General features: G+C 42.6%; 1 protein-coding gene across 4 annotated transcripts in view; it reads right to left on the bottom strand.

Moving 5' to 3' along the window:
* The window catches only part of yem (yemanuclein), a 33,091-nt gene that overhangs the window by 2,872 nt on the left and 16,826 nt on the right, over nucleotides 1-13,393 (bottom strand). For 2 of the 4 annotated variants that reach the window (XM_028307548.1, XM_028307549.1), the window contains exons 9-15: nucleotides 8,998-9,144; nucleotides 6,864-7,012; nucleotides 5,573-5,699; nucleotides 4,947-5,027; nucleotides 4,160-4,381; nucleotides 1,707-2,694; nucleotides 1,184-1,241 (exon numbers count right to left, since the gene is read on the bottom strand). In XM_028307548.1, the coding sequence (XP_028163349.1) occupies nucleotides 1,184-1,241; nucleotides 1,707-2,694; nucleotides 4,160-4,381; nucleotides 4,947-5,027; nucleotides 5,573-5,699; nucleotides 6,864-7,012; nucleotides 8,998-9,144 (1,772 nt within the window). Of the gene's footprint in view, nucleotides 1-212; nucleotides 298-1,183; nucleotides 1,242-1,706; nucleotides 2,695-4,159; nucleotides 4,382-4,946; nucleotides 5,028-5,572; nucleotides 5,700-6,863; nucleotides 7,013-8,997; nucleotides 9,145-11,225; nucleotides 11,338-12,186; nucleotides 12,275-13,393 lie in introns of all 4 variants that reach the window. The other 2 variants (XM_028307547.1, XM_028307546.1) reach the window with 2 other exon arrangements.

Raw genomic sequence — 13,393 nt, 5'->3', positions numbered from 1 at the left:
GAATTTGAATGTTAATAAGTCTCAATAGAGAACCCGAAAATGTTGACTACATCATAAAATAAATTTTTAATAATACCCTAAATCGTGAACATCAAAAATATTTTCGTCATAATTTACTCTTGCACCGCTTAATTTGGTATTTTTACCGACAAGTTGCAAACAAACGTAACATTTAGAAAAGGTTCTCAACATCTGGCGTCCGCGTCACTTACAACTTGTCTTTGTCAGAACGCGCCTCGCCAAATATACTGGAGCGCGGCGCGAACGGCGGCGGATTGGAAGACTTCTCGTGCCTCGCTGGCCGGACAAAACCAACTTTACGTCTCAGGCGTTTAGGTCCAATTCGCAATGAGAAATTTTATGGGCGTGGTCTGTTCTAGGCCGCGTTTTTGCAAATGATACTAAAGCCTGGTCCGTGAGCACGTAGAATCCCGTCCAATGACCCCAAGCTACCCATCCCTATCGCTCGCGCGTAATTATGTTGCTGTCGCGCTCGCACACTCACTGCGGGCGCCCGTCGCACAGTCGCGACAGCAACATAATTACGCGCGAGCGATAGGGATGGGTAGCGTGGGGTCATTGGACAGGATTCTACGTGCTCACGGACCAGGCTTTACAATGTTAAAGTTACTGGGATTGAAGTGAAAAGATAGTTGTGCTTTTAAAAAAGGTTAAACGCGCAATGAACAAAATATCTCAATTTAAACTAGTGATCAACGCGAGTTTCACGTTTTATAATAAGGGGGGGTTAGGTTTAATGTTTCTAGAACGATAAAGCTTGTTTCTATTCTAATTGGACTAGAACAGACTGTAGTTGCTATGTGCGCTTTCATCTTACATCACATGTTTTATATGGCTAGTATAGTACTCAATACTAAATTATAGATACAGGTTGCTGAGTAATTTAGAGTATTTACACAATAGATCTCATGTGCCCTTTTCAACCCTCTTGTTTAACAATAAAACGGGTTTTAATTTTGATGATATAATTTTATGATTCTTTTGGTGGTTGTAAGAAAGCTGTCATGTTTAACAATGAGGCGATTCGATAAACATTCGATTAGTTTAATCTAAAACAACACCAAAATTAAACGCATAGATTAATGTCGAAGTATAAAGACGAAAGCGCACACGTATCGCCCATAATAATAATAATTATTATGTGTACTTTAGTGACACTTACCACTAGTAATGACTCCTGCGTACGAGTTACTGTTCAACTTTGTTGGTTCTTGTGAGTTCTGGAATCGGAAAAATGTGCATTTGTTGAGTTTTTGGAGACTTGAAGAATAGTTTCATACTATTTTGTTTGAAAATATAAAAATATTTTTTAACAAAATATATTGGATGGAAGTCAAATGGTGTTTATATGGCTTCTCCATAATAAACATAACTTATTTAACTGAACTATTTTGCGAATCCATAGAGAGATAGAATTTAAATTGTTGTAACATTTCCTCTCCTAAGACTATTCTGGTGATATCTCACAGATATAATATTATGAGTATGTAGATCCTGGGGATTTACTTATTTATTAGGTACACAAACAAACTTACATACAGTTCATACATTTTAACATGGTTAACACATTGACACAGATATTGTAGCAACAGTGTCATAGTGCAAAAAAAAATTGTCAGTGAAACAGTCACTTGAACTTTGAATATAAATTGTAGGTAAAAAAATAGTATGAAAACACTACGAACCTGCATTTCCCGTATTTCCCTCATAACATTATCGATCTCCTTGGTGGTCTCGTCCAAGGAGTCGCTACGTTTCTCCTTCGTCTCCTTCGAGCTGCGCTCTTTATGTTTAACACTGTTCACTTTCTTCGAGTCACTCACTTTATCCTTTGAAGGCACTGTATCACTCTTATTATCACCGATTTTAGGTTCACTTTTGTCCGTATTTTTTGAGTCCTCAACTAATTCCACGTCACTACTACTATCGTCCACCGCGAAGGGCTCGGCTTGCACGTCACCCAGTGGGTCTACATCGGACACTATGACAACGTCTTTTTTCTTTTTCACTTCGGGCGGACGTTTGTCCGGTTTCGCGAAAGTGGGGGAATGGCGTACGGGAACTAAGGCAGGCCTCGGGATATTATTCTCCGTTATTCTCATGGTTTCTATTTGTTTTGGGGAGATCTCATCTTTTTTCGGGCTTGGGTCTTTTTTGCTCGGCTGGAGATTAGTGTCTATGTGTAACGGGGTGTCCATTCGTTTTTCTTTTACATGGTTGGTTTTCTCTGGTTTCTTAGCTTTCTCCTTTTTCACCATTTCGTTTAGCGCCGCCGGGGACTTCACCCTGATCAAGCCTTCCTTGGGTTTGTCCGGCACAACCGGTTTTTTGTCCTTCTGCGCTGGGATGACGGGTGTTATGGTTATGCTGCCGATATTATTGGGGGGGACGTAGACGTCATCTTTGACCCGGTCGTTCTTTCGGTCTTCGGGCCTTTCGACGATGAGGTCTTTGTTGAGGTTGAAGAACGTTCCGAGGACCGAGTTGGGTTTGTACTTGTCTTCTTCCTTGGCAGGGGCGGCAGGGGCAGGCGGATTGGTGGTGGTTGTGACGGTCAGCGAGCTGGGAAAGTGGATGGGCTCGACGAAGGCAGGCGGCGCGGGCGGCGCCGGCTGCGATGCGGATCCGAGCCGCTGACGCTTCACGTCCGACGCTTTGATGTCTTTGCTGAGGCTGGAAAGATGAAGAAAACGTTTTAGACAATTTATACGACTTCTATCAAAAGCATCTAAAGCCCGGTCTGTGAGCACGTAGAATTTTGTCCAATGACCCCAAGCTACGCATCCTTATCGCTCGCGCGTAATTATATTGCTGTCGCGACTGTGCGACTGGCGCCCGCAGTGAGTGTGCGAGCGCGACAGCAACATAATTACGCGCGAGCGATAAGGATGGGTAGCTTGGGGTCATTGGATAAAATTCTACGTGCTCACAGACCAGACTATAGTCAACAATACAAAACACAGTTAAAAGAAGAAGTTGCTCAAATACTGGGTCCAGCTTTAGCAACATTTACTCACGGGAATAAATTACTGAGATCTTTTCAAAATCGCGGTTTGACCGGCATGTGACATCAACACGAGATCGTTGCGCGCACGCAGCATGATCGTCATGTTCACCGCGTTTGTTATGGCACATTGATGCCATCACTTAAATAACTTAGGAGGTTATCGCCTGGTGCGAGTCGGGAGCCTGAGGCTAGTTTGGGCATGAGGGGTGGGCGTGGGACTCACTCGGCCTGTCGCAGGAGCGTGGGCATGCGCACGAATCCGTTGGGGAACAGCGGCAGCCTCGTGGGAGCCTAGTGTGGGCGTGGGACTCACTCGGCCTGTCGCAGGAGCGTGGGCATGCGCACGAATCCGTTGGGGAACAGCGGCAGCCTCGTGGGAGCCTAGTGTGGGCGTGGGACTCACTCGGCCTGTCGCAGGAGCGTGGGCATGCGCACGAATCCGTTGGGGAACAGCGGCAGCCTCGTGGGAGCCTAGTGTGGGCGTGGGACTCACTCGGCCTGTCGCAGGAGCGTGGGCATGCGCACGAATCCGTTGGGGAACAGCGGCAGCGCCCGCTTGGCCAGCAACGTAGCGGCCGCTTCGTGTAAGCCTAGTGTGGGCATGGTGTGGGCGTGGGACTCACTCGGCCTGGCGTAGGAGCGTGGGCATGCGCACGAATCCGTTGGGGAACAGTGGCAGCGCTAGCTTGGCCAACAGCGTGGCAGCAGCTTAATGGGAGCCTAGTGTGGGCATGAGGGGTGGGCGTGGGAGCCTAGCGTGGGCGTGGGAGCCTAGCGTGGGCGTGGGAGCCTAGCGTGGGCGTGGGAGCCTGGTGTGGGCGTGAGGGGTGGGCTTAGGAGCCTAGTGTGGGCGTGGGACTCACTCGGCCTGTCGCAGGAGCGTGGGCATGCGCACGAATCCGTTGGGGAACAGCGGCAGCGCCCGCTTGGCCAGCAACGTAGCGGCCGCTTCGTGTGAGCCTAGTGTAGACATGAGGGGTGAGCGTGGGAGCCTAGCGTGGGCTTGGGAGCCTAGCGTGGGCTTGGGAGCCTAGCGTGGGCTTGGTATGGGCGTGGGAGCCTAGCGTAGGCTTGGGGTGGGTTTGGGAGCCTAGCGTGGGCTTGGGAGCCCAGTGTGGGCGTGGGACTCACTCGGCCTGTCGCAGGAGCGTGGGCATCCGCACGAATCCGTTGGGGAACAGCGGCAGCGCCCGCTTGGCCAGCAACGTAGCGGCCGCTTCGTGTGAGCCGGCCAGCCGCTTCAGCCGGACCAGTAGCGCGCGCGACCGCGGGCACCACGGAAACCTGCGCTTGGGCAGACGCTTTTCTACGACGGGCGCGCCCTCGACCGCTGAAGCCACTTGGAGTTTCTTCCTGGAATTACGACAAACACAAATTAAGTAGTTGACATCACTAATCATAATCCTATACTTGGGCAGACGTTTTTCTACGAGAGGGGGACCTTTTCTCTTTCTGTTGACGTCATAGAAGGGAGATACAAAAGGGTAGTAGACATAAATAATCAAGAAATTGCGCTTGGACAGAGGCTTTTCTACGGTACGGAGTAGGCGCGCCCTCGACCGCTGATGTTACTTGGGAGTTTCTTCCTGGAAATACAATAGACACAAATGGTAGAGGCTGTAGCACATTAATTTATCAACCCGGAAAGGCATCGTAACTGTATCAACTCAAGGCGGTCAATATTCTTTGTATGAAACTCCATACTTCAACGCACACTTATCCGCAACATAACGTAAACGCCTCGCGAAAGGTGATGACAGCTCGCAAAAGGCGATACGGAGTTTATATGTCTGCCTTTGCTATGACTTCAAAGCGTTCGTCGTTTGCTAACTTTTAGCTTTGAAATCATAATTGTGATAACACTACCTATTTACTTGAAAAAAAAATACCGTTAAAATCATGAAACAAAAAAACTTACTTCTCTTCCTGGACCCGTGCACATTCGGCGTTGTAATTTGAAATCATGTCTGGTTTGCGTTCTTCTATTAACAATTTTAACCTGAAAAATTTTAATACAACATGTTTAGTGCCCAACAGAGTCCATTCCATAACACTGATTGATTTATTTTGTAAGGGTTCGACGCAGACCGCGCCATTCGCACAATGGTCACACTCAGATAAAAGTTAAAGTCAAAAAGTTACAATTTTGAAACCATAGTTTAACTTGTATTTTCAAGCAAGAGCTGAAAATCAGTGTTCTGCTCACTTTTAGAGCAGTGTCTACACTGAGCTCTCTGCTTTTTTGCATCGTTGCGGCACACTTATACCTTAGAGCAGGATTTTCTTTTTTACTCTTTGTCATGTACTATTATATATCTTTACTATTATATATATCTTTCCTGCAAATCCTGTGTTTATTATTCTTACTTTTTTCTTCTTGTATGTCAATGTGTTTTGCAAATAAACCGTATATCTATCTATCTAGATTGAAAATTTCGAACAACTTTTATTTGAGTCTCACTCTCTTTACCCATTTAAAATGTTTTCGAAACGAAGTATTTGTAGCTTAAAAACGTATGTTTATTCTATGTTTTTTTAGGCTACCTTTGCAGTGTCTCCACAATCTTGGCTTCCCTCTCGGCGGCGGTGAGGCGGCTGAAGTCTTCATCATCGTCATCGTCAGCCTTACGCTTGCTGGCGGCTGACTGGGCGGCGGCGGGCGCTGGCGGTGCTGTATAAAAGAAGACTCTTTTTAATATTATCAACCTTAAATGTTTCGGATTAAGCGTCAGATTAGTGAACTACAAAGAATATGCTGTTACTTATTGCTGATTTTCCTTCAATATTCATGAGTAGTAAACATAAAAACAATACCCTTCTTCTGGCGCAGTCGGGTAGAGCTTTCGATTCAAATCCTACAAAAAGTCCGCCTTATGTACAGACAGTGTACACTGCTCTATGTGCATATAAGTTTGAAATAAATAAATAAAAACACAACAAAGGAAGTTTCATAAGGCCCAGTTTCCACAAAAGCAGATTTCCTGGTTTCCTGAATAAAAAAATTTGATTGGTTATCCAAAACACTTCTCCAATCCACCTTGGTGGAAACCGGGCCTAAAGCATAATCCAGAACAAGTCCCAACAAAGGTTCATCACTATCACAATCATTATCATCACTTGATGATGATGATGATCACTTGATCATCAACTCACGCGGTTCAGTCGTTCGTGGTTCGTTGACGCGCGACTTGACTCGCTGCAGCAGTTTCGACCGATCCGAGCCCAGACACCGCGCCATCCTATAGCTAGTCCCTTCAAAGTACCATCATCATCACCATGAGTTCTCCACCTGGTCATGAGCTCCCCTGGCTTACCTGGAAGTCTTTAAATAGACTTCGGACGCAGGTCGGCCGTAGTAACGACAATCTGGTCAGGTGGGGATTCTTGGATGGCTCAAACAGGGAGTGCAGGTTCGGTTTTGTTTCACAGTCGATGAAGCACATGATGTCGTGCCCTGAGTGCCCGAGCAACTGCACGCAGAATTCAATGAATGTTGCTGACAACGCCACTCTTGTAGCGGAGTTTTGGGTTGACACTGTGTAGGTTTGTTGTCGACATGACAAGAAGAAGATTATCAACTCACGCGGTTCAGGCGTGACGTGGTTCTCCGGCCGCGACTTGACTCGCTGCAGCAGTTTCGACCGAGTCGAGCCCAGACACTACGCCGCCCTATAACTAGTCCCTACAAAGTACCATTATCATCATCATCATCAACTCACGCGGTTCAGTCGTGCCGCGACATGACACGCTGCAGTAGCTTGGCTCTAGTTAAGCCCAGACACCGCGCCGCCCTATAACTAGTCCCAACAAAGTACCATCGTCATCATTAACTCACGCGGTTCAGTCGTGACGTGGTTCTCCGGCCGCGACTTGACTCGCTGGTGGAGTTTCGATCGAGTGGAGCCCAGACACCGCGCCGCGCGCGTCCAAGCCGCTTTGGTGGACGCGGGATCGACTCCGTTCTTGGACAACACGCGTTCTAACCTGAAAAGGACATTTTGGATATTAGTTTACGCACGAGATTATGATATTTTGCAGATATAATTACATTACATACAAATAAGTTATCTTGCTCTTTTCAAGTCAGTTTAAAATTAATGTTAGTAAGTAACTGTAAGCCACAGGTCTTAATAATCTATACTGGACGGGAGATTTAATAAAAAAAAATTGGTAGAGGTCGCGAGTTCAATTGTCATACAATTAAGCGCAAAATACAAACATTGCGAGGCAAAAACATTTTTGTTAATTTATAGGTATGTGTTTTTTGTATGTCTATACTGAAAAAATACAACAACAAAAAATTGTTCTGTTCATCAAATCTCTTAAAATAAGTAGATTTATGAATATAAAATAAGTAATAAAATAGACCTACTGGTCTAACATTAAACAATAAATATGTGCGACTATTTTCGATGATCTAGATTCCAGACAAGCGGCGACAAAAAATCTAGGCATTTGTAACGCGCACATAAAACAAGTTACATATGTAAATACTTAGAATTGATTTAAGCCAAAAGACATATCACTGTCTACTTATGCCTTTAATATCAAGTAATGAGCAAGTTTGATCCAATATCACAAAACAATCACCTTGGACGCATAGACATCTTGTGGATATTCATATTTAGAAACACCAATGTATAAAATTGTGTCTTCTTCACAACAAAACAGTTTAGTTACAAAACATCAATACACCGCAGTTGTAATACAAATAGGTATACGAATTTATGCAATAGGTAGAAGCCGGCTTCAATACGAATCCAATTAAAGATACCAAAAACTATTAGTAATGATATTTTCATCGAAATCCACGTAAAACTTCACTCTGTACCAATTTTAGAAAACAATAAAGACGAAAAATGCTTTAAATGCAGATTATAAACATTGCCGCACCGTCCCAAGTGCAAAACATACTGCAGACACAATAAGATAACAAGAAAGAGGCGCGGGCGCCGAGTAGAAAACCGGTTGGTGTCGCCCGGTCGGACTAAGAATATACCGACAACAGACTATTCATTTTGTAGCAAAATCACTCCTATTACATACTACATAAGAGCTCTGTTTAGCTTGCTGTGTTGTCGTCTGTATTTACTCGACGCGACAGTATATAGCAATACATAATGCATTGCGAGCCGAATACAACACAGTCGAATACGCATCAGTCTGAAGTTTGCAATGTATTATTTATTTATGCAATAAACTGGAGCACTCTCAATATGTACTTGATTTATTTCTGGGCTATTTTTAACAAAGTCAAAGGAGGGGACTGATAGGAGCGAGTTGTGATTTGGTTCAATTTTAAACTACAATAGTCGTTTAACCTTGAATTGAAGGATTGTGTGACCGTAGGAATGATTTCTTTCATACAATCGGTTAAGGTTTATAGGTTTTCAGAGAACAGTAAAATGGTAAAACATAAAATCTAATTAGGTTAAACCGCACCGGTATAAAATCTTATCGATGATTTTCTTTAGACGATAAACGTATGGGCTTATCGTGTATAATCGTTATCGATACAGCGCTTGTCACGGTGCGCATCTTAGGCCTACTGGTGATGGTAAGCGTGGGTAAACAAACAAAGAATTAAAAAATAATTTACGCGATTTTCCTCGAAATTCCTTTGCCATTTTAATTGGTTTACGTCGATATCAGTTTATTTACTCCAATCATAGCAGTCCCGGATTGTTGTGGTAAAATTATACCACCTTAGAATGTGCTGAAAAGTAAAACTTTTATTTTTCGGCCTATGTCATTTGTATTTTTTGTGTGACAGACTGACATCCGTGACAGGAGGCAAACGAGCTGACAGATCACCTGATTGTAAGTGATTACCGTCGCCCATAGACATCCGCAGTTCCAGGGGCGTTACAGGTGCGTTGCCGGCCTTTAAGATGAAGATACGCTCTCTTCTTGAAAGTCTTATTTGAATTAAAAGTTTAATTTGAATATGAATTCAGTATGCAACTCACCTGATGAGATACTGATCAGTCTTGGCCTCGAGTTCCTTGGCGGCGAGGTTGGGCGTCTCCACGAAATTCCGGTTCACCACCGCCTCCAAGTCTTCCAACACTTGGACCACTGATGGGGGGAGTTTCACTTCCACTTTCTCGGCATCCCTGTGAAGAAGTTATAAAGGTGAGAATGTATAAATACAGTGTGAGTCACGTTTAAGTGTACATATGAAAATAGATAAAACTAGACCTATTTTTATCGACAAAAAAGAGGTTAAAATTTTTTTGAGATTTTTTTTAATTTTTTTATAGATTTTTTTTTCTTTCAACTACTTATTGTAAAGAAAACGTAATAACTTTTAAACTAAGCGGCATATCCTGATAAAATAAAAACAGTAATAATGCTAAATAACAGGCGATACTAAAAAAATACATAAAATACACAAAAATACCAACAAATAATAAAAAATGAGACTTTTTGAAAAAAATCTGCTTTTAAATTCGTGTTTTTTTGGTTATTTGATAAATTTCTCCAAAAAATGCGCCTTTAACAGGTAGTTTTTATTACTTTGTATTATTCTCTATCGTATTATCTTTGTAAAACCAAAAATCGCATGTCTCTATCCCTATCACAACATTTGCTATGATCGTTATTATTATTATTGTTGTTTTTATTTTATCAGGATATACCGCTTAGGTTAAAAGTTATTACGTTTTCTTTACAATAAGTAATAAATCTATAAAAAATTTAAAAAAATTCTCAAAAATTTTTTGACCTCTTTTTTGTCGATAAAAATAGGTCTTCTTCTTCTTCTTCGTTTCAGCCAAATGACGTCCACTGCTGGACAAAGACAAAATAGGTCTAGTTTAATCTATTTTCATATGTACACTTTAACGTGACTCACACTGTATTTTGTTGGATACAAGTTTCATATTGATGTTTCTTTCATTACTAGATTGTCCAATAGAAAGATGATTAGATACATTATCCGTCAGGCGTAGTCTGTACATCTAGTGAGTCGCAGGAGGCAAAATTCTTGACCGGAATTAGTCGATGTCAGAAATCAGTTACCTGGAGCTGTCTGAAGTGGCCGCGTTTTCAGAGCTGTATCTGACGTACTGGTGAAATAAGGAGATCACAGTATCGAGTCAGTTGGTGTCAGACATATCTGGACCTGTCCCAAGTGCTGACGTTCATCTGGATTCTGACTGCGGCATATGATCTAGAGATCACAATCTCAAAATACCAAGGGGCCAGGTGACCCTCCCCTGTCTGAAGTTGCTGCGTTTTCAGAGCTGTGTCTGACACACTGGCGGAAGACCGCAGTACCGAATCAGTCGATATCAGACATCGTTACCTGGACCTGTACGAGATGCTGACATTCATCTGGATTCTGACTTGAGGCCTGGTGTGATCTGCACGTAGCATGTGACAAGAGGCCACAATCTCCATCAAAAGGGATTACCTGGAGCGTCTGAAGTGGCCACGTTTTCAGACTTGTGCCTGTATCGACTCAATTGATGTAAAACCGATTACCTAAACTCTGATTTTTAATTCGACGGAATTTTGACATTTCAGAAGTGTTGCCAACTTTGAACCATTCCCACTAAGAATGGAGAGCATTTTCACAAATTAAAAAAATAATCCTTTCATGAATTTAAGGTTTCACTTGAAAAACTAAGGCTTAAAAATGTATTGATCATTTCAAAATGGTTTTTTAAATTTTTATTATCATATTTTAGAAGTTACAAAAAAAACTGGGAAATTATTTTTCTATTACTGGACTCCCTGACCAATAATCCATGGGTTACAAACCTTTTTTATGAAAATCCTTTTGTTAATAAAATCTTAGCTTCATAAAATAATCAATTTAACAAGATGCTAATTTTATAATCCAAGTTGATTATGATGACGATAATGATGATTTGATGATCAATACATATTTTCGTTTGTGATAATATGTTGTTTTACTGTGTTAAAAACACGTTTTATTCTATTTAATCTCTAAAATGTACATAATATAATTAGTGTACATTGAATTCACAAAACAAACAATAGTTCATCCTTGTAAGTTGTACTTGATAAAATTTCATTTCATATTATAATTCAAATTCAAAGCAAAAAAGGCTTATTACATCTGAATTGTCGAAAAATGACAGCTGTCAGAATTCCGTCGAATTAAAAATCGGACTATAGAGCTGTCTGAAGCGCTGTTTATTTGGATGTCAATGTGAGTCATCGTTACCTGGAGCTGTCTGAAGTGGCCGCGTTCTCGGAGGAAGGCGCGGGCTTGGACGTGAGCGAGTCCGACTGCGACGTGCGCGAGTCCGCGCTCTCGCCGTCTCCGTGAGCGTTGTCTGGGCAAAACAGGTTTTATGTCAGTTGGATAGAGCATGTTTTGAAACTGATTGAAAAGAAAGATAATTTTTTGCCGTTATTAAAGCCTGGTCCGTGAGCACGTAGAATGCCGTCCAATGACCCCAAGCTACCCATCCCTATCGCTCGCGCGTAATTATGTTGCTGTCGCGACTGTGCGACGGGCGCTCGCAGTGAGTGTGCGAGCGCGACAGCAACATTCTACGTGCTCACAGACCAGGCTTTAGCTGATAAGCGGGCGGACAAAAGCTAGGTCTGATACGCTGACCGCTCTGGGTTTCATCTTACGCGGCAATCATGCGCGTACGCTATAAAAGAACGAAGATACGTCAATGGCAGCGATGAGCCATTGTCCTTTAGTTTGTAGCTTGGCTAGCGATCTCGCTTTTCTTTTGAAAAGTAAAGGTAAAGCGCGATAAGAAACCTGTCACGTGTCACAAACATCTGTTTGTCAAGATTTTTATACATTTTTTTGGAAGTCAGATTCTTTGCAAATACGATTTGCATATTATACCTACTATTTTTAACAAATTGTGCCAAGACTGTGCACATATTGGACTACACATTCGTTGATAAGTTTGATGAAAAGTCATTTATGTCACTTTTAGTAGTAAAGACTTTTATCAATAAAACACTTGTATAGTCTGGTCTGTGAGCACGTAGAATTTTGTCCAATGACCCCAAGCTACCCATCCTAATCGCTCGCGCGTAATTATGTTGCTGTCGCGACTGTGCGACGGGCGCCCGCAGTAAGTGTGTGAACGCTACGTGCGTTCATCGTAAAATTCTACGTGCTCACAGACCGGGCTTTAACAACGAAAATAACATACCATCAGACGTCTGTTTCCCAGAGTTGGCTGCAGAGGAGTCTGTTCTTCGGACTTTCTTGGCTTTCTTCTTATCAATATTTTTGTTTTTCTGCAACAAAACACATAAGTGATCTATTTGTAATATTTAACAGTAAATTAGCAACCAACTACTAGTGTTGCCTTAGTCTATTTATTAATATCATTGAACGGTAAAGTATCAAGTTACAAGCTCAATTAAATTACATCACATAATGAACTCGTAGGTAGATGCTGCTTGAACATAATTATTTGAAATACAAATAAGTCATGTAACGGGGTCTAATTACCAATTGATATTATTCGTTCGTTCGTGCGATTGTTCGCGCGAGCCACCGGCGGCCAGTATGAGGACAGCTTCAGAAGAGACGTTAGAAACGTTGGCGCAGCATCCTCTATAAGACACTGCAGGACCGTTCACTGTGGAAAATCTTCGGGGAGGCCTCTGTCCAGCAGTGGACGTCATTTGGCTGAGACGAACGAACGAACGAATAAGGCTAGTTTTAGAGTCACACTGACGCACGCTGACGATCAGCGAGCGGTTAGTGCGATTCTTAAACCAGCCTAAGACACTAAATTCATTGATTTTCTGTAAGAACGTTTTTAAAAAGCACATTATTTACACATCCCAATATAATTTTGCATTGCGACTATTTACTGACTATTCCGAGACAATAATGTGAGCCAGTGCTGAGAGGAATCCGCACAAAAAACTCAGTCACTATTATCAGAGTAAATACAAATGAGTAGGTCATCTTCATAGAAACGCACCGAGCGCGATTTGTATGTGAGCGCGCGCCAATACGCATGCGGCGCGCACGCACACACTGACAAAATTCGGCGCAACCACGACTGGCTCCCCGTTAATCCCCGCTAAATTTTGTCAGTGTGTGCGTGCGCGCCGCATACGTGTTGGCGCGCTCACATACAAACCGCGCCCGTCCGTTTCTATGAAGATGACCTACTCATTTGTATTTACTCTGCTATCATTATCAGCCTCAGTATTTTCTATTTTACAAAATTGTGTTAGTGAAACGTGACTTGAAAACGTTCGCCTTGAATTTTTTTTTAATTAGTATGTAGGCCGTTCTCTGTGCACTTATACGTCCCTAATTTAGCTTGCCTTACCACTACTTCAGGACAATATATTGGCTAGTAGGTACTGTGAGGAATGAGGGCTATCGTTTTTATA

Source organism: Ostrinia furnacalis, unplaced genomic scaffold (assembly GCF_004193835.3).
Source record: "Ostrinia furnacalis isolate ACB-3 unplaced genomic scaffold, ASM419383v2 OfSCF2279, whole genome shotgun sequence".
NCBI classification, from domain to species: domain Eukaryota; kingdom Metazoa; phylum Arthropoda; class Insecta; order Lepidoptera; family Crambidae; genus Ostrinia; species Ostrinia furnacalis.
Note: the sequence above shows the minus strand (reverse complement) of the source record. Positions and strands in the feature narration are given on the sequence as shown.